Below are 25,939 nucleotides of genomic sequence, written 5' to 3' on the forward strand. Positions count from 1 at the left end.
CGACTCGGCAATAAACGAACTAAAGGTCTGTGGCATCAGATTTAAGAAAACAATACGTATTTCAGACACAGTAGCTGGCTACCATTTGGTCATCAACGAAGTATTACACACAGCCATCTCTAGAGTTAATCTCACATGTCATAGAATAACGCTGGAGGACACTCGAGCTAGCTTCTAGGATAAAATTCATTTCCTTACTTCTTCCATAGTATTTTTCCCTAACACTTCAGATTTCGTTTTATGATGTTCTATGACTATCGACTATTCAGTCTCTCCGAGAAAGTCTACAGCGGTCGGGCCGAAAAGTACACAGGTAGACGAGCTTAAAAAGAAAATCTAAAAATGTTAGGGGGAAAACATAAACCTCTAACAAACGTGTTATTTCATCCTGGAAAAAATACTATGAACTGTGGAAAGAGATAATGCGAGCCAATCGACTATTTTTAGGACGTATATTTTGTTTTTGTTATATATATTTAGAGAGAGAGAGAGAGAGAGAGAGAGAGAGAGAGAGAGAGAGAGAGAGAGAGAGAGAGAGAGAGAGAGAGAGAGAGAGAGAGAGCGGGGTTATTACCAGAGACTTTTTAGGTATCGTCAGTATCATATATTAGGAATAAAAATGAATGCATACGTCAATCATGGAGTGTCACACAAGTACGTTTGCTTAAATGTCAATAAACCTAGTGCCGGACCTCGATTAATTTACATCTAATTTGCAAAGTTATCAAATTCTTAAAGTATGTGATCTTAAAAATATCACATACTTATTTTTGTGCTTATTTCCAATTAAGGTTCAAGCATGCTGTCCTGGGCACACACCTCAAATATCTGGGATGCCTGTCCGGGACAGTGGATTAACAATTAGTTTATTAGAGGTTAGTGATAGAGAAGTCGGTGTATTGGCCTTACACAGGTCTACCTATTGAGTCTTTAAACTCGCTCTGGGTGGGTGCCGGTACTGGGATACGAACTCAGTACGTACCAAATTTAAGTCCATGCGGTACGTACAGTAAATGTGGAATAGGTTCTCACTGGTATAGTATTCATTACGTTTTGTATCACGCCAAATTCTAAAAGTAAATCATGTATATTACGTAAATGACATGTGAAAAAACAATAACAGATTATTGTTGTAATATGATGTTTTGGCGTTGTGTCTTTTAAAGAATGTTTTTTTTACAAATTATGACGTATGTCCAAAATAATATGTTTATCTGCGTTAAGAAAGGTTAGTGATTAAAGGTATATACTGATTATTAGTAAGGCCTGAAAATGGCGGATTCATTTCCATGAGTATTAGATTGTTCTGTGGCGGTTTGTTTTAGATCTGGTGTACGGTCGTATGAACTCTGGAACCATCCGGTTCCCGTCGACCTCTCACATAGATACTGGCGACTCATCATGGCTCAGCGACATGAACACGTGGTCCGAGCTACCGCTCGTGTTCGTCGATGTCGATCCTAGGAGTAAGTAACTCAAATCATGGTCTGTGTTACCGCTTGAATTCCTCGATGTCAGTCCAAGCAGTAAGTAACTCAAATCATGGTCTGTGTTACCGCTCGAATTCCTCGATGTCAGTCCAAGCAGTAAGTAACTCAAATCATGGTCTGTGTTACCGCTTGAATTCCTCGATGTCAGTCCAAGCAGAAATTAACTCAAATCATGGTATCTGTTACCTCTGGTAATCGTCGATGTCGATCCTAGCAGTAAGTAACTCAAATTATGGTCTGTTACAGCTCGTGTTCCTCGATGTCGATCCTAGCAGTAAGTAACTCAAATTATGGTCTGTGTTACAGCTCGTGTTCCTCGGTGTCGATCCTAGCAGTAAGTAACTCAAATTATGGTATATGTTACCACTTGAATTCCTCGATGTCAGTCCAAGCAGTAAGCAACTCAAATCATGGTCTGTGTTACCGCTTGAATTCCTCGATGTCAGTCCAAGCAGTAAGTAACTCAAATCATGGTCTGTGTTACCGCTTGAATTCCTCGATGTCAGTCCAAGCAGTAAGTAACTCAAATCATGGTCTGTGTTACCGCTCGAATTCCTCGATGTCAGTCCAAGCAGTAAGTAACTCAAATCATGGTCTGTGTTACCGCTTGAATTCCTCGATGTCAGTCCAAGCAGTAAGTAACTCAAATCATGGTATCTGTTACCTCTGGTAATCGTCGATGTCGATCCTAGCAGTAAGTAACTCAAATTATGGTCTGTTACAGCTCGTGTTCCTCGATGTCGATCCTAGCAGTAAGTAACTCAAATTATGGTCTGTGTTACAGCTCGTGTTCCTCGGTGTCGATCCTAGCAGTAAGTAATTCAAATTATGGTCTATGTTACCGCTTGAATTCCTCGATGTCAGTCCAAGCAGTAAGTAACTCAAATCATGGTCTGTGTTACCGCTTGAATTCCTCGATGTCAGTCCAAGCAGTAAGTAACTCAAATCATGGTCTGTGTTACCGCTTGAATTCCTCGATGTCAGTCCAAGCAGTAAGTAACTCAAATCATGGTCTATGTTACCGCTCGAATTCCTCGATGTCAGTCCAAGCAGTAAGTAACTCAAATCATGGTCTGTGTTACCGCTTGAATTCCTCGATGTCGATCCTAGCAGTAAGTAACTCAAATCATGGTCTATGTTACCGCTCGAATTCATCGATGTCAGTCCAAGCAGTAAGTAACTCAAATCATGGTCTGTGTTACCGCTTGAATTCCTCGATGTCAGTCCAAGCAGTAAGTAACTCAAATCATGGTCTGTGTTACCGCTTGAATTCCTCGATGTCAGTCCAAGCAGTAAGTAACTCAAATCATGGTATCTGTTACCTCTGGTAATCGTCGATGTCGATCCTAGCAGTAAGTAACTCAAATTATGGTCTGTTACAGCTCGTGTTCCTCGATGTCGATCCTAGCAGTAAGTAACTCAAATTATGGTCTATGTTACAGCTCGTGTTCCTCGACGTCGATCCTAGCAGTAAGTAACTCAAATCATGGTCTATGTTAGCGCTCGTGTTCCTCGATGTAGATCAAAGCAGTAAGTACATTATGGTCTGTGTTACCGCTCGTGATCCGTGATTTACACCCAATCGGTAAGTAAATCAAATCATGGTCTATGTACCCACCAGTATTCCTTCATGTACATCCTGACGGTTAGTAATCAAATCTTGGTCTGTGTTAACGATCAGAAATATTACTCAAGTTAAGTCACGAAGGAAGGATTAAATGGAAATTAAAACAAACAGCGGAGTAAAGCACAAAGATAGGTTTATCTTGCAAACTCCTCTTCGTGGCACCAATACACTAATGAGATCTGAGTGTGTTGTAGATAACCAAGTAACAATACAAGAGTTTTCAAAAGCATATGTCTGAATAAGAGACTTTGACATGGTCGTAAATCTTCCAATAGATCTATAAGTACGAATTGCAAAATCTGGACGTAACGACATAACAATCGATTTAAAACTCTGTGTCGATTGCAATAAACGATCAAAGCGGTTGGTTCCTTGATACAAGAAATTAGCATGTCTGTTTTGTTGGGGGTTTTTTATTTTGAAAACCATGATAGTAAGAATTTTAGTTATTAAATTTTTTATTTGACATGAAATTGTTTAAAGATTTCCTTTTTGGTATTCATGATATGTTACACTTGCAGGTACGGAGTTCGTTGGTTATGGTGGCATACTCTATCGAAATATCAGTGCACTGCTACCTCAAGAAAGGTGAAACCCGTTATAGAATATACCTAGCTGTCTAGAACGTTTACTTTCCATTAATTCGCCAAGGTTCAGGCGGGTGGATTTTAAAAGAAAAAACAACACTAGACTTTAAACTGTTTGTGTACAACAAGGAGCGGTGGTAAACGTCTTTTGTGTACAACATAATACTCAAGATCTGAGAACAAAACAATGACAAAATTATAAAACAAATCACTGTCAAAATAAGGAAAATATTTTCTGTGGAACGACATTTTAGTATATCTGCAAGACTATTAAAACGTAAATACCAGCTGACCCTGTGTTTATGAAACATGACACCTTCCTTTTATCACGATCCGCTGACACACCTGTATTAAAGATAATAAACACACTGTGACGTGCTGGTCTGTATGGACAGTAGAGGATGGACAACAGTGATGTAACATAATTCGTTATCAAACATCGCTTTGTGTCAGTTGGTTCTGCTGTGTTCTTATTGCTCACATGTAAAGACGTGTTTTATAAGTCTGTGAGAAAAAAAAAAACATGGCTGTGTATCTATATCTCCTTTACAATGGATAATGTGAGCCTGGGTTTGGTCGCAGAGAATGATAATAACAACTGATGTCAAATATTATTGTTAATAGTGAAGTACTTCTAGAATAATGAAAACGTGTTTAGTACGAAGAGTCAACATTAACTGAAATGAAATCAAAATTAAGGAAGGTTTGTTGACATACGGTGTTCCAAATCTGAAATATTTGCCTATGCCTATAGAGATGTACGGTTCAGGGACGTCCACCCTGGGCACAGCCTCTGACTTTCAGGACACAGATAGCTTATTGTTTAATGAGCAGTTGTATAGTATGTATTTAATGAGAGGAGTATAGAGTTTTATGTCTATACCTATAACATGTCTGAATGGATGTCTAGATGGAGGATTGAAGGAAGGAAGGAAGGAACGAAGGAAGAAAGAAAGAAAGGAAGAAAGAAAGAAAAAAGAAACTGACTGAATGAATGAATGAATAAATAAATGAATGAATGAATGAATGAATGAATGAATGAATGAATGAATGAATGAATGATTTAATGAATAGGACTGATATTACCATTTGTCATATATCAGATATTAAGTGTCTATAGTTCAATATATGATACAATTTTAAACTTTGAAGAAATCGAGCAGTATAGAATATTACGTTTTGTTCTTCACAGGAATTCCGAGGCCGGTGACTCGTGGGTCGGGAACAGTGCGTCATGGGCCATCAACAGTCCCGTCTTGTCTCTTTCTCTAGAACCCAACCTAACACAGCGGTTGTCTAAACCTCTCATCATTTCATTTCAACACACACAGGTAAGTACATACACCTGGCATACACCAAAACAGCGGTTGTCTAAACCTCTCATCATTTCATTTCAACACACACAGGTAAGTACATACACCTGGCATACACCAACACAGCGATTGTCTAAACCATTCATCATTTCATTTCAACACACACAGGTAAGTGCATACACCTGGCATACACCAACACAGCGATTGTCTAAACCTCTCATCATTTCATTTGAACACACACAGGTAAGTACATACACCTGGCATACACCAACACATCGATTGTCTAAACCATTCATCATTTCATTTCAACACACACAGGTAAGTGCATACACCTGGCATACACCAACACAGCGATTGTATAAACCTCGCATCATTTCATTTCAGCACACACATGTAAGTACATACACCTGACCCAGACCAACACAGCGACTGTCTAAACCTCTCACATGTCATTACATACACCTCTCCCAGACCAACACAGCGACTGTCTAAAGCTCTCACATGTCATTACATGCGACTCTCACAGACCAACACAGCGACTGTCTAAAGCTCTCACATGTCATTACATACACCTCTCACAGACCAACACAGCGACTGTCTAAAGCTCTCACATGTCATTACATGCGCCTCTCACAGACCAACACAGCGACTGTCTAAACCTCTCACATGTCATTACATGCGCCTCTCACAGACCAACACAGCGACTGTCTAAACCTCTCACATGTCATTACATGCGCCTCTCACAGACCAACACAGCGACTGTCTAAACCTCTCACATGTTATTACATACACCTCTCCCAGACCAATACTCCCAGACCAACACAGCAACTGTCTAAACCTCTCACATGTTATTACATACACCTCTCCCAGACCAACACAGCGACTGTCTAAACCTCTCACATGTTATTACACACACCTCTCCCGGACCAACACAGCGACTGTCTAGACCTCTCATCATTTAGAAGTTGGATAGTCATGACAACATTTTAATTTAAAATAACTTATATATGTACGGATGATCAGTTAAGAAATATATTTAGTTGTTTAGAAATAATTAAAACACAATTAATTCTAACTCGTCATAGTCGACGAATACTTTGCGTGCTGTTTACAGGCTTGTTTCAGCTGACAGCGCCCAGGTGTAATGTTTACAGGCTTGTTTCAGCTGACAACGCCCAGGTGTAATGTTTACAGGCTTGTTTCAGCTGACAACGCCCAGGTGTAATGTTTACAGGCTTGTTTCAGCTGACAACACCCAGGTGTAATATTTTATTTGATCTTTATGTTATTGTAGACCAACCTCGGCAGCCCGGCATGCAGCTACCTGAGTTACGAACAGTAAGTAATAGACGTAGAACGATGCTAACTCAATTCAGTGATGACCACTCACAATCATTAAGGCACAATATGGTTTAAATATTCTATAACTAAAATCTCTAATATTTTTTGAACGTTTTAAATTTATGTAATGCTAGTGTTAGACTGTTAACTGTCACGACGAAGTTGACCAACTTAACGGTTGCGTTGCAATTTTCCAAATCCGCGACTTACAACGTGTGTGATTAACAGAATAATTGGGTTATACGAAAAGTGAGTTGTAAGAGCGCTCAGACCACCAACTGGACAATTGTAGAAGTCGTGGCAGAAGGTTGGCCAACTTTGTGCTGGCAGTTGGTAGTCTGATCCTAGCATTAGTCAACATTACAATCATTGTTTGTATCCATTAAAACATTGTGACAGTGTAGTCTTGCTTAACGTCTAATAGGGTATGATTGATTGCTTTTAAACTGATAAACCGGAACCATTTAAATTACGTGGTTAATATGTTTTTAAAGAGAAATGAAACTTTAGTTTGGTATTCAATGTTGGAACCATAAATTAGTGATATATTTTCTAAATAATTCTTTGTTTGCAGGGTAAATGGACGAGTACAAATACCAGCTAAACTATTATTGTGCTATATACGATACTGACCAACCTAATGATTGTGTCGTTTTTGTTTAGCTTTAGGAAATCACTCAGATGACTGAGTAGTGTGTTTATTCCCTATCTCATAAAGCATTGAGATGAGTGTGTGGTCTTCAGTGTGTGTATAGGCCATAGGGTCCTCGTGAAATATTTAATGAAGGGAACGCCCGCTCTAGTCCAGTGCCAGAGAGCATTGGCAGCCCGATCAAGGTCGGTAGAGGGCGGGGGCAGAACCCTACGTGGCCTATAGTCTGCTATAATAATGCAGTAAGTCATCGCGACTTGGTGGTATGTTTAGTTTCCAGGTAAACGGCAGGTGATCTGGATTTTCTATGATGAATTTTAGCCTAATATAATTAACCAGTAACACGACTTGGCGGTATGTTTAGTTTCCAGGCAAACGGCAGGTGGTCATCAGCTGTTCTATGGTGAATTTTAGCCTAATATAATTAACCAGTAACACGACTTGGTGGTATATTTAGTTTCCAGGTAAACGGCAGGTGGTCATCAGCTGTTTTATGGTGAATTTTAGCCTAATATAATAAACCAGTAACACGACTTGGTGGTCGTTTAGTTTCCAGGTAAACGGCAGGTGGTTATCAGCTGTTCTGTGACGAATTTTAGTCTAATATAATAAACCAGTAACACGACTTGGTGGTATGTTTAGTTTCCAGGTAAACGGCAGGTGGTTATCAGACGTTCTGTGACGAATTTTAGCCTAATATAATAAACCAATAACACGATTTGGCGGTATGTTTAGTTTCCAGGTAAACGGCAGGTGGTCATCAGCTGGGTGTTCTGTGAGGAATACCTCCGACTCACAGACTGTATGTGAATGTAACCACCTCACCAGCTTTGCCATCCTCATGACAAACATGACGGTGAGTAAAACTTTATATTACATATCGCCATCCTCATGGGTCCATCTAGGGCGGTGAGTAAAACATATTATATAGTATATATCGCCATCCTCATGAGTCCATCTAGAGCGGTGAGTAAAACATATTATATAGTATATATCGCCATCCTCATGGGTCCATCTAGGGTGGTAAGTAAAACATATTATATGGTATATATCGCCATCCTCATGGGTCCATCTAGAGCGGTGAGTAAAACATATTATATAGTATATATCGCCATCCTCATGGGTCCATCTAGGGCAGAAAGTAAAACATATTATAGTATATATCGCCATCCTCATGAGTCCATCTAGGGCGGTGAGTAAAACATATTATATAGTATATATCGCCATCCTCATGAGTCCATCTAGGGCGGTGATTAAAACATATTATATAGTATATATCGCCATCCTCATGGGTCCATCTAGGGCGGTAAGTAAAACATATTATATAGTATATATCGCCATCCTCATGGGTCCATCTAGGGCAGAAAGTAAAACATATTATAGTATATATCGCCATCCTCATGAGTCCATCTAGGGCGGTGAGTAAAACATATTATATAGTATATATCGCCATCCTCATGAGTCCATCTAGGGCGGTGAGTAAAACATATTATATAGTATATATCGCCATCCTCATGAGTCCATCTAGGGCGATGAGTAAAACATATTATATAGTATATATCGCCATCCTCATGGGTCCATCTAGGGCGGTGAGTAAAACATATTATATAGTATATCGCCATCCTCATTGGTCCATCTAGGGTGGTAAGTAAAACATATTATATCGTATATATCGCCATCCTCATGGGTCTATCTAGGGCGGTGAGTAAAACATATTATATGGTATATCGCCATCCTCATGGGTCCATCTAGGGTGGTAAGTAAAACATATTATATAGTATATATCGCCATCCTCATGGGTCCATCTAGGGCGGTGAGTAAAACATATTATATAGTATATGTCGCCATCCTCATGGGTCCATCTAGGGTGGTAAGTAAAACATATTATATAGTATATATCGCCATCCTCATGGGTCCATCTAGGGAGGAAAGTAAAACATATTATAGTATATATCGCAATCCTCATGGGTCCATCTAGCGCGGTAAGTAAAACATATTATAGTATATATCGCCATCCTCATGGGTCCATCTAGGGCGGTGAGTAAAACATATTATATAGTATATATCGCCATCCTCATGGGTCCATCTAGGGCGGTGAGTAAAACATATTATATAGTATATATCGCCATCCTCATGGGTCCATCTAGGGCGGTGAGTAAAACATATTATATAGTATATATCGCCATCCTCATGGGTCCATCTAGGGCGGTGAGTAAAACATATTATATAGTATATATCGCCATCCTCATGGGTCCATCTAGGGCGGTGAGTAAAACATATTATATAGTATATATCGCCATCCTCATGGGTCCATCTAGGGCGGTGAGTAAAACATATTATATAGTATATATCGCCATCCTCATGGGTCCATCTAGGGTGGTCAGTAAAACATATTATATAGTATATATCGCCATCCTCATGGGTCCATCTAGGGTGGTCAGTAAAACATATTATATAGTATATATCGCCATCCTCATGGGTCCATCTAGGGTGGTAAGTAAAACATATTATATAGTATATATCGCCATCCTCATGGGTCCATCTAGGGCTGAAAGTAAAACATATTATAGTATATATCGCCATCCTCATGGGTCCATCTAGGGCAGAAAGTAAAACATATTATATAGTATATATCGCCATCCTCATGGGTCCATCTAGGGCGGTGAGTAAAACATATTATATAGTATATATCGCCATCCTCATGAGTCCATCTAGGGCGGTGAGTAAAACATATTATATAGTATATATCGCCATCCTCATGGGTCCATCTAGGGCGGTGAGTAAAACATATTATATAGTATATATCGCCATCCTCATGGGTCCATCTAGGGCGGTGAGTAAAACATATTATATAGTATATATCGCCATCCTCATGGATCCATCTAGGGCAGAAAGTAAAACATATTATATAGTATATATCGCCATCCTCATGGGTCCATCTAGGGTGGTAAGTAAAACATATTATATAGTATATATCGCCATCCTCATGAGTCCATCTAGGGCGGAAAGTAAAACATATTATAGTATATATCGCCATCCTCATGGGTCCATCTAGGGCGGTAAGTAAAACATATTATATAGTATATATCGCCATCCTCATGGGTCCATCTAGGGCAGAAAGTAAAACATATTATATAGTATATATCGCCATCCTCATGAGTCCATCTAGGGCGGTGAGTAAAACATATTATATAGTATATATCGCCATCCTCATGGGTCCATCTAGGGCGGTTAGTAAAACATGTTATATAGTATATATCGCCATCCTCATGGGTCCATCTAGGGCGTTGAGTAAAACATATTATATAGTATATATCGCCATCCTCATGAGTCCATCTAGGGCGGTGAGTAAAACATATTATATAGTATATATCGCCATCCTCATGGGTCCATCTAGGGCGGTAAGTAAAACATATTATATAGTATATATCGCCATCCTCATGAGTCCGGCGGTGAGTAAAACATATTATATAGTATATATCGCCATCCTCATGGGTCCATCTAGGGCGGTGAGTAAAACATATTATATAGTATATATCGCCATCCTCATGGGTCCATCTAGGGCGGTGAGTAAAACATATTATAGTATATATCGCCATCCTCATGGGTCCATCTAGGGTGGTAAGTAAAACATATTATATAGTATATATCGCCATCCTCATGGGTCCATCTAGGGCGGTGAGTAAAACATATTATATAGTATATATCGCCATCCTCATGGGTCCATCTAGGGCGGTGAGTAAAACATATTATAGTATATATCGCCATCCTCATGGGTCCATCTAGGGCGGTGAGTAAAACATATTATATAGTATATATCGCAATCCTCATGAGTGCGGCGGTGAGTAAAACATATTATATAGTATATATCGCCATCCTCATGGGTCCATCTAGGGCGGTGAGTAAAACATATTATATAGTATGTATCGCCATCCTCATGAGTCCATCTAGGGCGGTGAGTAAAACATATTATATAGTATATATCGCCATCCTCATGGGTCCATCTAGGGCGGTAAGTAAAACATATTATAGTATATATCGCCATCCTCATGAGTCCATCTAGGGCGGTGAGTAAAACATATTATATAGTATATATCGCCATCCTCATGGGTCCATCTAGGGCGGTAAGTAAAACATATTATAGTATATATCGCCATCCTCATGGGTCCATCTAGGGCAGAAAGTAAAACATATTATAGTATATATCGCCATCCTCATGGGTCCATCTAGGGCGGTGAGTAAAACATATTATATAGTATATATCGCCATCCTCATGGGTCCATCTAGGGCGGTTAGTAAAACATATTATATAGTATATATCGCCATCCTCATGGGTCCATCTAGGGCGTTGAGTAAAACATATTATATAGTATATATCGCCATCCTCATGAGTCCATCTAGGGCGGTGAGTAAAACATATTATATAGTATATATCGCCATCCTCATGGGTCCATCTAGGGCGGTAAGTAAAACATATTATATAGTATATATCGCCATCCTCATGAGTCCGGCGGTGAGTAAAACATATTATATAGTATATATCGCCATCCTCATGGGTCCATCTAGGGCGGTGAGTAAAACATATTATATAGTATATATCGCCATCCTCATGGGTCCATCTAGGGCGGTGAGTAAAACATATTATATAGTATATATCGCCATCCTCATGGGTCCATCTAGGGCGGTAAGTAAAACATATTATAGTATATATCGCCATCCTCATGGGTCCATCTAGGGCAGAAAGTAAAACATATTATATAGTATATATCGCCATCCTCATGGGTCCATCTAGGGTGGTAAGTAAAACATATTATATAGTATATATCGCCATCCTCATGAGTCCATCTAGGGCAGAAAGTAAAACATATTATATAGTATATATCGCCATCCTCATGGGTCCATCTAGGGCGGTAAGTAAAACATATTATATAGTATATATCGCCATCCTCATGGGTCCATCTAGGGCGGTGAGTAAAACATATTATATAGTATATATCGCCATCCTCATGGGTCCATCTAGGGCGGTGAGTAAAACATATTATATAGTATATATCGCCATCCTCATGGGTCCATCTAGGGCGGTGAGTAAAACATATTATATAGTATATATCGCCATCCTCATGGGTCCATCTAGGGCGGTGAGTAAAACATATTATATAGTATATATCGCCATCCTCATGGGTCCATCTAGGGCGGTGAGTAAAACATATTATATAGTATATATCGCCATCCTCATGGGTCCATCTAGGGCGGTGAGTAAAACATATTATATAGTATATATCGCCATCCTCATGGGTCCATCTAGGGCGGTGAGTAAAACATATTATATAGTATATATCGCCATCCTCATGGGTCCATCTAGGGCGGTGAGTAAAACATATTATATAGTATATATCGCCATCCTCATGGGTCCATCTAGGGTGGTAAGTAAAACATATTATATAGTATATATCGCCATCCTCATGGGTCCATCTAGGGCGGTGAGTAAAACATATTATATAGTATATATCGCCATCCTCATGGGTCCATCTAGGGCGGTAAGTAAAACATATTATAGTATATATCGCCATCCTCATGGGTCCATCTAGGGCAGAAAGTAAAACATATTATATAGTATATATCGCCATCCTCATGGGTCCATCTAGGGTGGTAAGTAAAACATATTATATAGTATATATCGCCATCCTCATGAGTCCATCTAGGGCGGAAAGTAAAACATATTATAGTATATATCGCCATCCTCATGGGTCCATCTAGGGCGGTAAGTAAAACATATTATATAGTATATATCGCCATCCTCATGGGTCCATCTAGGGCAGAAAGTAAAACATATTATATAGTATATATCGCCATCCTCATGAGTCCATCTAGGGCGGTGAGTAAAACATATTATATAGTATATATCGCCATCCTCATGGGTCCATCTAGGGCGGTTAGTAAAACATATTATATAGTATATATCGCCATCCTCATGGGTCCATCTAGGGCGTTGAGTAAAACATATTATATAGTATATATCGCCATCCTCATGAGTCCATCTAGGGCGGTGAGTAAAACATATTATATAGTATATATCGCCATCCTCATGGGTCCATCTAGGGCGGTAAGTAAAACATATTATATAGTATATATCGCCATCCTCATGGGTCCATCTAGGGCGGTGAGTAAAACATATTATAGTATATATCGCCATCCTCATGGGTCCATCTAGGGTGGTAAGTAAAACATATTATATAGTATATATCGCCATCCTCATGGGTCCATCTAGGGCGGTGAGTAAAACATATTATATAGTATATATCGCCATCCTCATGGGTCCATCTAGGGCGGTGAGTAAAACATATTATATAGTATATATCGCCATCCTCATGGGTCCATCTAGGGCGGTGAGTAAAACATATTATATAGTATATATCGCCATCCTCATGAGTGCGGCGGTGAGTAAAACATATTATATAGTATATATCGCCATCCTCATGGGTCCATCTAGGGCGGTGAGTAAAACATATTATATAGTATATATCGCCATCCTCATGAGTCCATCTAGGGCGGTGAGTAAAACATATTATATAGTATATATCGCCATCCTCATGGGTCCATCTAGGGCGGTAAGTAAAACATATTATAGTATATATCGCCATCCTCATGAGTCCATCTAGGGCGGTGAGTAAAACATATTATATAGTATATATCGCCATCCTCATGGGTCCATCTAGAGTGGTGAGTAAAACATATTATATAGTATATATCGCCATCCTCATGAGTCCATCTAGGGCGGTGAGTAAAACATATTATATAGTATATATCGCCAACCTCATGGGTCCATCTAGAGCGGTGAGTAAAACATATTATATAGTATATATCGCCATCCTCATGGGTCCATCTAGAGCGGTGAGTAAAACATATTATATAGTATATATCGCCATCCTCATGGGTCCATCTAGAGCGGTGAGTAAAACATATTATATAGTATATATCGCCATCCTCATGGGTCCATCTAGGGCAGAAAGTAAAACATATTATATAGTATATATCGCCATCCTCATGAGTCCATCTAGGGCGGTGAGTAAAACATATTATAGTATATGTCGCCATCCTCATGGGTCTATCTAGGGCGGTGAGTAAAACATATTATATAATATATCGCCATCCTCATGGGTCAAACTATGGCGATGAGTAAAACATTATATTACATATCATCATCGTCGTGAATCCAACTAATGTGGTGAGTAAAACATATTATATAGTATATATCGCCATCCTCATGGGTCCATCTAGGGCAGAAAGTAAAACATATTATAGTATATATCGCCATCCTCATGGGTCCATCTAGGGCGGAAAGTAAAACATATTATAGTATATATCGCCATCCTCATGGGTCCATCTAGGGCAGAAAGTAAAACATATTATAGTATAGATCGCCATCCTCATGCGTCCATCTAGAGCAGTGAGTAAAACATATTATATAGTATATATCGCCATCCTCATGAGTCCATCTAGGGCGGTGAGTAAAACATATTATATAGTATATATCGCCATCCTCATGGGTCCATCTAGGGCGGTAAGTAAAACATATTATATAGTATATATCGCCATCCTCATGGGTCCATCTAGGGCGGTGAGTAAAACATATTATAGTATATATCGCCATCCTCATGAGTCCATCTAGAGCGGTAAGTAAAACATATTATATAGTATATATCGCCATCCTCATGGGTCCATCTAGAGCGGTGAGTAAAACATATTATATAGTATATATCGCCATCCTCATGGGTCCATCTAGGGCGGTAAGTAAAACATATTATAGTATATATCGCCATCCTCATGGGTCTATCTAGGGCGGTGAGTAAAACATATTATATAATATATCGCCATCCTCATGGGTCAAACTATGGCGATGAGTAAAACATTATATTACATATCATCATCGTCGTGAATCCAACTAGTGTGGTGAGTAAAACATTATAAAATATATCGCCATCCTCATGGGTTTATCTAGGATAGTGAATAAAACATTATGTTACATGTCGCCATCCTGGGCGCTAAAACATTATAATATGGCATATGTAATTTATTAGACCATTTGATATTTCTATTATATCTCTATTTGATATTTCTATTATATCTCTATTTGATATTTCTACTCACTTCTGCTCACATCAACGACGGAACTACTTTTTCTTCCATTCATAACTTAAAGTTAAAATGAAAGATAAGTGATACTATGTACATATTGTACATATTGTGTTATGTTCATTATATAGTATGTTTATTAGCAGCAGCATGTTTTTGTAAGGGCTATATTTTGAAAGATATATGACAACACCGAGTCGTAAATATTTCTAATGAAAGAGGAATGTCCTGAAATAAACACTTGGAAACTGACTTAGAGTTCTGATGACCTGGGCCCCGTTCCACAAAGCGATCTTAGCACTAACATCGCCTTAGTGCATAAGGTAACTATGCACTTAAGGTGATCTTAGGGCTAAGATCGCTTTGTGGAATGGGGCCCTGTTACTAAACATCTAAGCGTGCCTTTTATAGGTGAAAAGTTACACCGTGAATCACAGCACTTGGAAGTTTGGAACATACTGCTGAAACTGATTGTCACTGATTGCATTATTGTGACCACACCTGCCAGGTGGACGGCTATTCTCAGCAGTATATTATCTTACAAATTGTCACTGATTGCATTATTGTGACCACACCTGCCAGGTGGACGGCTATTCTCAGCAGTATATTCTCTTACAAATTGTCAGTGTAAATTGTTTGTGTGTGGACATTACATTGTCAATATGATAGATTTTCACCTGTATATCAAACAACTGTGTTTATCATTTGTATAGTAACAGGTCATCATAATGCTGATACAATTTTCATAAATTATATGTAATAAGCTAAAACATGGTGGAGTATAATTTCGATTAGTACTTTAGTATGTTACACATTGTTTTATTTATAACTGCAGTACCTTGTTTTTTGGCGATGCGAATCATAATGTCTTAGATAATGTTATTATTATATATTTAAATTTCTCCACGACTTCATTATAAACAGCTAACGTTTTGTGGGATATTAACTTTAGTTCTATAATACATTAATGTTGTATGATAGCCACTCCACATTTTGTTCCTGTTTTCGTTTATCGATTTTAAAAATCTCCTAATTACCGTGTTTACGTCATGTTTACTTTAACTGTACTCCTGTCAAATATTGGGAGAGGCCTTAAAAAGGCTTCAGCCTATTGGGTAATTCCAAAACGAATGGTTGTTAAAAGGTAATAAGTATGTTTAAACTAACTGATATGTTGTCTCTCTGGTTAACTTCTTTGAATAATAAGTAATGTTCTTTCTAGCAGGCTGCCGTTCATCGTGACATTCTGAGTAAGATTACGATGGTGGGTTGTGCCGTCTCTATTCTCTGTTTGTCTGTGACGATCGCCTCGTACCTCTTTCTCTGGAGGTAAGTGTCGGCTAATAGACCTGCGCGTCTACGGGTAGTACTAAACCAAATAATATCTGGCTGGGTCAAAGTTCAAGGTGCACCTAACTTTTGATAGAGTAGTTAATACCACAGGTAAAGCGCTCGCTTGATGCGCAGTCAGTTTAGGATCGATCCCCATCGGTGGGCCCATTGGGCTACTTCTCGTTCCAGCTAGTGTTCCATGACTAGTATATAAAAGGCCGTGGTATGTGCTACCCTGTCTGCGGGATGGTGCATATAAAAACCTCTTGCTACTAATGGAAAAATGTAGCGGGTTTCCTCTCTAAGACTATATGTCAAAATTACCAAATATTTGACATCCAATAGCCTATGATTAATAAATCAATGTGCTCTAGTGGTGTCGTTAAACAAAACAAACTTTAACTGTCCTGCCATTGGTGATAAATGTGAGTGTTTGTTGTTTAAAAAAATCAGTTTTATCTGGGCAAAATATGTATGCAATTGTATTTCATCTAGTACCACTGTAACAAGTAGCCTTGTGCTTGGAACATGTATGGCGTACCTGCAAAAAAACAACTAGGAGTGTTGTAAAAACATCTGGTTATACCAAAAATGAGCCATGAAAAGTATAATTTTCTTCAGAGGTAGGGTTTGTAGTACTGATATTTATGGGTCATAGTTTGGTTGATATATTGCATATTATGTTTTTAAACACAAACGTCAACATGGTTTTATTTGGTATATATAGTACACCCTACTGGGATTGATCCAGGCGTTGTGTGGTACCGAACATCAGCCCCTTCCCAGAAGCATGTGGCACTGACAATTCCCAATTTAATGTGTAAATATTCTTCTAATCAAGTCTATTTTGATATTTTCATTTACCAATGATGCATTGTATCATTCAGTTGCCTAAACAATCGTGTTTATGATTAAATAACGCTAATTTTCCCAATTTGACCAGCCACGGGCCCCTGCTGACTAATCCTGGATAATCCCTGGTCTCTGTACACCTGATAGTGCTAGTACGTCACAATACGCAAGTGCGTGGACATATGTGCGTGTATATGTATAGGGCGGGACGAAGCCCAGTGGTAAACCGCTCGCTTAATGCGCGGTCGGTTTGGGATCGATCCCCTTCGGTGGTCCCATTGGGCTATTTCTCGTTCCAGCCAGTTCACCACGACTGGTATATCAACGGCCGTGGTATGTGCTATCCTATTTCTGTGGAATGGTGCATATAAACGATCCCTTACTACTAATGAAAAAGCGTAGCGGGTTTCCTCTCTAAGACTATATGTCAAAATTACCAAATGTTTGACATCCAATAGCCGATGATTAATATATTAGTGGTGTCGTTAAACAAAACAAACTTTGTATATGTATGTGGGTTTAACATTTTAATGTTATTACATATTTAAATGTTCGACGGTATCCAATTACCGTGTGTACGATACATATTTATAGGCGTACCGGCTCCATTTTTGTAACGGGGTGGGGAGAGGCAGGCTGGTTCTTGCCCAAATGCCCAAATCTGGATAACAACGTTTATTTTATATTAATTACAAATTCAGCATTACTGCCAAACAACTATATACGGTTCAGACAAATAACTACGTATTTTTACATGAATTACAACTAATTTTGCAGGAAGAATGATGGAAATATATGGTAAAAAGACCTCAGGTGATCAGAATTTGCCCGAATATCTCTATCGTTTTTGCCGAATTTGAGGATTTGTTCCTCCACTGGGGAGAGAGGGGGGCCAGTTGCCTTCCCTGTCACCCCCACCCCCTCTACCCGTACGCTTACTCACACATCCACAGGTTGATCGATATCTTGTTGTTGTTGTTTTTGTTGTATTTTTTAGATATGTAAAGTCTGATCCGGCCATCATCCTGATAAACCTGTGTACAGCTATGATCATAGCTCACAGTCTGTTTGTGTTCGGGGCGGATCGCACAGAGAATAAGGTAGGGGATAGGCTTAGTAATATAACTATCGCATCTGGTTCCTAGCCCAGTTAGATGACAGGCTTAATAATATAACTATCGCATCTGGTTCCTAGCTCTGTTAGATGACAGGCTAAGTAATATAACTATCACATCTGGTTCCTAGCTCAGTTAGATGGCAGGCTTAATAATGTAACTATCGCACCTGGTACCTAGCTTAGTTAGATGGCGAGCTTAGTAATGTAACTATCGCATCCGGTACCTAGCTCAGTTAAATGGCAGGCTTATGGATAAAACTATCGCATCCGGTGCCTAGTTCAGTTAAATGGCAGGCTTAGCAATGTAACTATCGCATCTGGTACCTAGCTCAGTTAAATGGCAGGCTTAGTGATATATCTATCGCATCCGGTACCTAGTTCAGTTAAATGGCAGGCTTAGCAATGTAACTATCGCATCTAGCTTAGTTAGACGGCGAGCTTAGTAATGCAACTATCGCATCCGGTACCTAGCTCAGTTAAATGGCAGGCTTATGGATAAAACTATCGCATCCGGTGCCTAGTTCAGTTAAATGGCAGGCTTAGCAATGTATCTATCGCATCCGGTACCTAGTTCAGTTAAATGGTAGGCTTAGCAATGTAACTATCGCATCTGGTACCTGCCTAGCTCAGTTATATGGCAGGCTTAGTAATATAACTATATATAACTATCGCATCCAGTACCTAGCTCAGTTAGATGTCAGGCTTAGTGATAAAGCTATCGCATCCGGTACCTAGCTCAGTTAGAGGCAGGCTTGGTGATATAACTATCGCATCCGGTATCTAGCTCAGTTAGATGGCAGGCTTAGTGATAAAACTGTCGCACCCAGTACGTAGCTCAGTTAGATGGCAGGCTTAGTAATATAACTATCGCATCTGGTACCTAGCTCAGTTAGATGGCAGGCTTAGTGATAAAACTATCGCATCTGGTACCTAGCTCAATTAGATGGCAGGCTTACTGATATAACTATTACATCTGGTACCTAGCTCAGTTAGATGGCAGGCTTGGCGATATATCTATCGCATCCGGTACCTAGCTCAGGTAGATGGCAGGCTTGGTGATATAACTATTACATCAGGTACCTAGCTCAGGTAGATGGTAGCCTTGGTGATATAACTATTACATCTGGTACCTAGCCTAGTTAGATGACAGGCTTAGTAATATAACTATCGCATCTGGTTCCTAGCTCTGTTAGATGACAGGCTTAGTAATATAACTATCACATCTGGTTCCTAGCTCAGTTAGATGGCAGGCTTAATAATGTAACTATCGCACCTGGTACCTAGCTTAGTTAGATGGCGATATTAGTAATGTAACTATCGCATCCGGTGCCTAGTTCAGTTAAATGGCAGGCTTAGCAATGTAACTATCGCATCTGGTACCTAGCTCAGTTAAATGGCAGGCTTAGTGATATATCTATCGCATCCGGTACCTAGTTCAGTTAAATGGCAGGCTTAGCAATGTAACTATCGCATCTAGCTTAGTTAGATTGCGAGCTTAGTAATGTAACTATCGCATCCAGTACATAGCTCAGTTAAATGGCAGGCTTATGGATAAAACTATCGCATCCGGTGCCTAGTTCAGTTAAATGGCAGGCTTAGCAATGTAACTATCGCATCTGGTACCTAGCTCAGTTAAATGGCAGGCTTAGTGATATATGTATCGCATCCGGTACCTAGTTCAGTTAAATGGCAGGTTTAGCAATGTAACTATCGCATCTGGTACCTAGCTCAGTTATATGGCAGGCTTAGTAATATAACTATATATAACTATCGCATCCAGTACCTAGCTCAGTTAGATGTCAGGCTTAGTGATATAACTATCGCATCCGGTACCTAGCTCAGTTAGATGGCAGGCTTAGTGATAAAACTATCGCATCCAGTACCTAGCTCAGTTAGATGTCAGGCTTAGTGATAAAGCTATCGCATCCTGTACCTAGCTCAGTTAGAGGCAGGCTTGGTGATATAACTATCGCATCCGGTACCTAGCTCAGTTAGAGGCAGGCTTGGTGATATAACTATCGCACCCAGTACCTAGCTCAGTTAGATGGCAGGCTTAGTAATATAACTATCGCATCCGGTACCTAGCTCAGTTAGATGGCAGGCTTAGTGATATATCTATCGCATCCGGTACCTAGCTCAGTTAGATGGCAAGCTTGGTGATATAACTATTACATCTGGTACCTAGCTCAGTTAGATGGCAGGCTTAGTGATATAACTATTACATCAGGTACCTAGCTCAGTTAGATGGCAGGCTTGGCGATATAACTATCGCATCCGGTACCTAGCTCAGTTAGATGGCAGGCTTGGTGATATAACTATTACATCAGGTACCTAGCTCAGTTAGATGGCAGGCTTGGCGATATATCTATCGCATCTGGTACCTAGCTCAGTTAGATGGCAGGCTTAGTGATAAAACTATCGCATCCGGTACCTAGCTCAGTTAAATGTCAGGCTTATTGATGTAACTATTACATCTGGTACCTAGCTCAGTTAGATGGCAGGCTTAGTGATAAAACTATCGCATCCGGTACCTAGCTCAGTTAGATGTCAGGCTTAGTGATAAAGCTATCGCATCCGGTACCTAGCTCAGTTAGAGGCAGGCTTGGTGATATAACTATCGCATCCGGTACCTAGCTCAGTTAGAGGCAGGCTTGGTGATATAACTATCGCACCCAGTACCTAGCTCAGTTAGATGGCAGGCTTAGTAATATAACTATCGCACCCAGTACCTAGCTCAGTTAGATGGCAGGCTTAGTGATAAAACTATCGTATCCGGTACCTAGCTCAGTTAAATGGCAGGCTTAGTGATGTAACTATTACATCTGGTACCTAGCTCAGTTAGATGGCAGGCTTAGTGATATAACTATTACATCTGGTACCTAGCTCAATTAGCTGGCAGGCTTGGCGATATAACTATCGCATCCGGTACCTAGCTCACTTCACACGACATTTTAATTATATTATATTTACTACATGTCGGGACAATGATAATTCACAAATGATAGATAGTATATCATGAATGTTATATTTCTTTTTCTCATTATCTCTTCTCTCTACCTCTGTATTCTTCACACACACACACACACACACACACACACACACACACACACATCTCTCTCTCTCTCTCTCTCTCTCTCTCTCTCTCTCTCTCTCTCTCTCTCTCTCTCTCTCTCTCTCTCTCTCCCCCTCTCTCTCTCGTTTCTTTAGTATATATTGTCAGAGATGCTGGTTCTAACAGTAAATTCAACTATGTTTTAACCGGTTTAGTATATATAGTCTGAGATACTGGTACTAACAGTGAATGTTTTAACTGGTTTTTCAGACTGAGTGTACCGTGATCGCGGTGTTGATGCACTACTTCTTCCTGGTGGGGTTCGCGCTCATGTTGGTGGAGGGTATCGACGTCTTGCTCAGCGTCATCACCGTCTTCAAGGTCACCTCCAGGCTCTTCAGGTTGCTCGTATTCGGATGGGGTGCGTTGTCACAGCAGGGCCGGAACTAGAGGGGGTGGGAGTAGTACCCTATCCGAATAATACCAGTGTCCTTTTTCTCTAGCAGGAGAAAACCCTATAGAACTGTGTGGGGTGTTTGTGGGTTTTGTTTGTGGGTTTTGTTTGTGGGTTTTTCGTTTTATTTTCCACTAATAAGTTTTGGTCATGTACAGCCCAGAAGTATATAGCATAGCCCTTTAATATATTGAACTGTGTAACTGATTCGAGACAAAATATATTTTTTCAGTTGTAATATTTTATAAATGAATATATTTCATCACTCACCCTACCTTTTCTTCTGTTGTAATATTTTATAAATGAATATATTCCATCACTCACACTACCTTTTCTTCTGTTGTAATATTTTATCAATGAATATATTTCATCACTCACCCTACCTTTCCTTCTGTTGTAATATTTTATAAATGAATATATTCCATCACTCACCCTACCTTTTCTTCTGTTGTAATATTTTATAAATGAATATATTCCATCATTCACCCTACCTTTTCTTCTGTTGTAATATTTTATAAATGAATATATTCCATCACTCACCCGACCTTTTCTTCAGGTGTAATCTTTTATAAATGAATATATTTCATCACTCACCCTACCTTTTCTTCTGTTGTAATATTTTATAAATGAATATATTCCATCATTCACCCTACCTTTTCTTCTGTTGTAATATTTTATAAATGAATATATTCCATCACTCACCCTACCTTTTCTTCTGGTACGGACGTATTACTTTTCTTTCGTATTTGTTTGTTTTTGTTGTTTGTTGTTTGGGTTTTTTAGGGGGGGTGTTGGGGTTTGGGGGGGGGTGTCTTTGGGTTTTTTGTTCTTTTTTATGTTTTTTTCTTTCGTATCATTTTGACAAATTAATTTCAAAGCTAAAATTGGATATAATCTATGTTGTTTCTTTCCAGGTTCTCCGTTACTAATAGTCGGCATATCTGCTGGGATCACTGAGCTCAAAAGATATGGAAACTCACGCGCGTAAGAAAATGAGAGTGGGAATGAGTAGGGAGGGAGGACATATTTTCCGCTGTTGTCATTTGTTTTTGTCACTTTGTTGTGTCTGCATCCTTAGCTTTAGGTGTGTGTGACAGGGGTGTGGTGACACTTCTTTGGTGTGCTATTTGTTGCGTGTGCGTACTTGTACGCATGGGCGTGCCAGTGTTTATGATTTATTACTTTATGAATAATTATGACAAATATGAAATTGCTGAACCCTTCGATTCTGAGTTGTGGATGTGCATCGAACCTTCTTGGTGAACTAACTGGCTCTCTCCAGACCTAGCATGTGACCCACAACTGGTATATCAAATTCCGTAATAGGTGTTGTTCTGTATGTGCATATAAAAGAGTCCTTGAAACAATGTAGCAGGTTTCATCTGAAGACTACATGTCAGAATTACCAAATCTTTGACATCTCATTTTGATTTTATGTATCTATCAATCTATCTATCTATCTATCTATCTATCTGACTATCTATCTATCTATCTATCATATATCATATATATCAGATCGCAATCGTAATTGATTACAATGTTTGTGAATGCCATGTAGTCGCAATCATAATTGATTACATTGCTAAGGTAATCGCCATCTGTGATTACTTTGATGATCACTAATAATTTACCAAATCCTTTACTAAATCATTAATACAGAACAATCTATTCGCAATCGTAATAGATTACATTCACTTTTCTTGTAATCGTAATAGATTACATTCACTTTTCTTGTAATCGTAATAGATTACATTCACTTTTCTTGTAATCGTAATCAGGACATTCTTACATAATCGTAACCGGTTACTTTTTTCAAGTAATCGCCCCGTCTCTGATACACACACACACACACACACACACACACACACACATCACATCACACACACCACATCACACCACACACACACAGACCACACACACCACATCACACACACCACACACACACGCCGCATACCACATACCACTCGCCACACACCACATACCACACGCCACACGCCACACGCCACATACCACTCGCCACATACCACACACCACACACACACACACTGCACACTGTGATGGTATAACTATCTTGTTGTAGGTGTTGGTTAACCCAGGAGAACGGATTTTTGTGGGCATTCCTCGGACCAGTACTGGCTGTTATTGTGGTACGTCACGTTGTTGTTTTTCTTGACAAAAACGTAGATATCTGTGGAACAAAAAGTAAACATTGCACATATTTTAATATTAAATGTCTGATAAACCGTTTGTTGATCTAGTTTTTGAAGTTGATAGTGTATTCCTTCTGGCACACTGTGTACCTTGTCGTTAACCTTAGCGGCAACCACATGTCCTGTCTTGTTGTGTTTTGTTTTAAGTGATAAATGTAAAATACTTAATTATTTCATTACAAATATAAGGGAACATTAGCCATCAATTATTCAAGTCTGTTGCAGGCATCATAGTAGGTTATATATTTTAATCAGTATCCATGGAAATACATACCCATATATATTATGCCGTGTGTGTGTATAGTACTGCAGCAGAGGCCAACAAAAGTGAAGTATAACATTTGTCAGTACAGCTGAAATTAATCTCTGGGTTCTAGAGTTCATGAAAATTTAAGATGACATTTTCTAAAGTTGGTGCTGACAAGAAGGCGGCCCTTTTCCAAAATGACCGACAGTTGATAATTAAAATTGTATATGTTCAGACCTACAGCACTTAGAAATGTGATCTTAGTGACAGAAGTTATCTTTATGGCGCCATAATACGTGTATTACAACTATTGGTAATACTAACAGATAATTGGTCGTAAAACATTCAAAATGGCGGTGTGTTTTTTTTATTATTAAAAAATATAATAATTTGTTTTGAGACAATTTGTATGTTAAATATTAAGCTTTCATGGTTGATAAGTCTAGTTAATATGTTTGAAGAATACTAAAATAAAATGTAATCCAAACTTGTAAATGTTTGTCTAAACTGATAAATCAAGATGAGGTTTAAGTGTTACACCATTGATCAAATCATTGCTCATTGAGTAAGCATTGTTGTCGTTATACAGCTATTAGCACTCACAAGTTACCATAACTATGATACCAAACTACTGATAAATGAATGTATGGATGCATGAATGAATGAATGAGTCCATAGCACGCACAAAAAACCCTGAGATTTATTCAGATCTTAGTGGATGGGTGTTTTTGTTTCAGACCAACATAATTGTTGTATATGTTCTGTTTCAGATCAACATGATAATTGTTGTTTGTTCTGTCTCAGATCAACATGATAATTGTTGTATATGTTCTGTTTCAGATCAACATGATAATTGTTGTATATGTTCTGTTTCAGATCAACATGATAATTGTTGTATATGTTCTGTCTCAGATCAACATGATAATTGTTGTATATGTTCTGTTTCAGATCAACATGATAATTGTTGTATATGTTCTGTTTCAGATCAACATGATAATTGTTGTATATGTTCTGTTTCAGATCAACATGATAATTGTTGTAATGGTCTTGAAGGCAATGTTCAGAGAGAAGTCCATAGGCCGGAAGACGTCGTTTGAAAAAGCGAGGTAGGAGAGCCAACTCTGAAACCACAATCTAATGATTTGTGACCGTGGTGTCTGAAATTCGTAAAGTGAAACCTAGGTCCAGGGTGGATTTGCATGGTCATGGATAGAGCCTCCATGAGTCCAAACTATTGGACACGTGTACTCGAGGGTCAGACTTGATCCGGAACAGAGTACCCGACACTTACACTAAATGATGAGACTAAGGAATAAAGTAAAATAGCTTTATGTATCTTAATTCCAGCTATGAACATGGATACCAAATCAAGCTATTGTATTACATTGTATTGTTTTCTCTCAATGTCCCATAGCCCTATAATGTAACCTGCGGTAAGCATATGGCAAAATTACATTAAAAAATATAATTAACTGAAAGTGCTCTTCCTGTGAACGGACTCTAGTCTTGCTGGACTCGACCCGTGCCCGAGT

The 25,939-nt window shown here is 39.0% G+C and overlaps 1 protein-coding gene across 4 annotated transcripts in view; it reads left to right on the plus strand.

Moving 5' to 3' along the window:
• Positions 1–25,939, plus strand: part of LOC121371782 (adhesion G protein-coupled receptor L4-like) — a 57,412-nt gene that overhangs the window by 12,063 nt on the left and 19,410 nt on the right. For 2 of the 4 annotated variants that reach the window (XM_041497916.1, XM_041497919.1), the window contains 11 exons: positions 1,326–1,466; positions 3,639–3,705; positions 4,897–5,035; positions 6,312–6,355; positions 7,746–7,866; positions 16,366–16,472; positions 18,325–18,427; positions 21,767–21,917; positions 22,865–22,934; positions 24,031–24,097; positions 25,428–25,513. In XM_041497916.1, the coding sequence (XP_041353850.1) occupies positions 1,326–1,466; positions 3,639–3,705; positions 4,897–5,035; positions 6,312–6,355; positions 7,746–7,866; positions 16,366–16,472; positions 18,325–18,427; positions 21,767–21,917; positions 22,865–22,934; positions 24,031–24,097; positions 25,428–25,513 (1,096 nt within the window). Of the gene's footprint in view, positions 1–230; positions 314–1,325; positions 1,467–3,638; positions 3,706–4,896; positions 5,036–6,311; positions 6,356–7,745; positions 7,867–16,365; positions 16,473–18,324; positions 18,428–21,766; positions 21,918–22,864; positions 22,935–24,030; positions 24,098–25,427; positions 25,514–25,939 lie in introns of all 4 variants that reach the window. The other 2 variants (XM_041497920.1, XM_041497917.1) reach the window with 2 other exon arrangements.

This window comes from Gigantopelta aegis, chromosome 4 (genome assembly GCF_016097555.1).
Source record: "Gigantopelta aegis isolate Gae_Host chromosome 4, Gae_host_genome, whole genome shotgun sequence".
Lineage (NCBI taxonomy): Eukaryota > Metazoa > Mollusca > Gastropoda > Neomphalida > Peltospiridae > Gigantopelta > Gigantopelta aegis.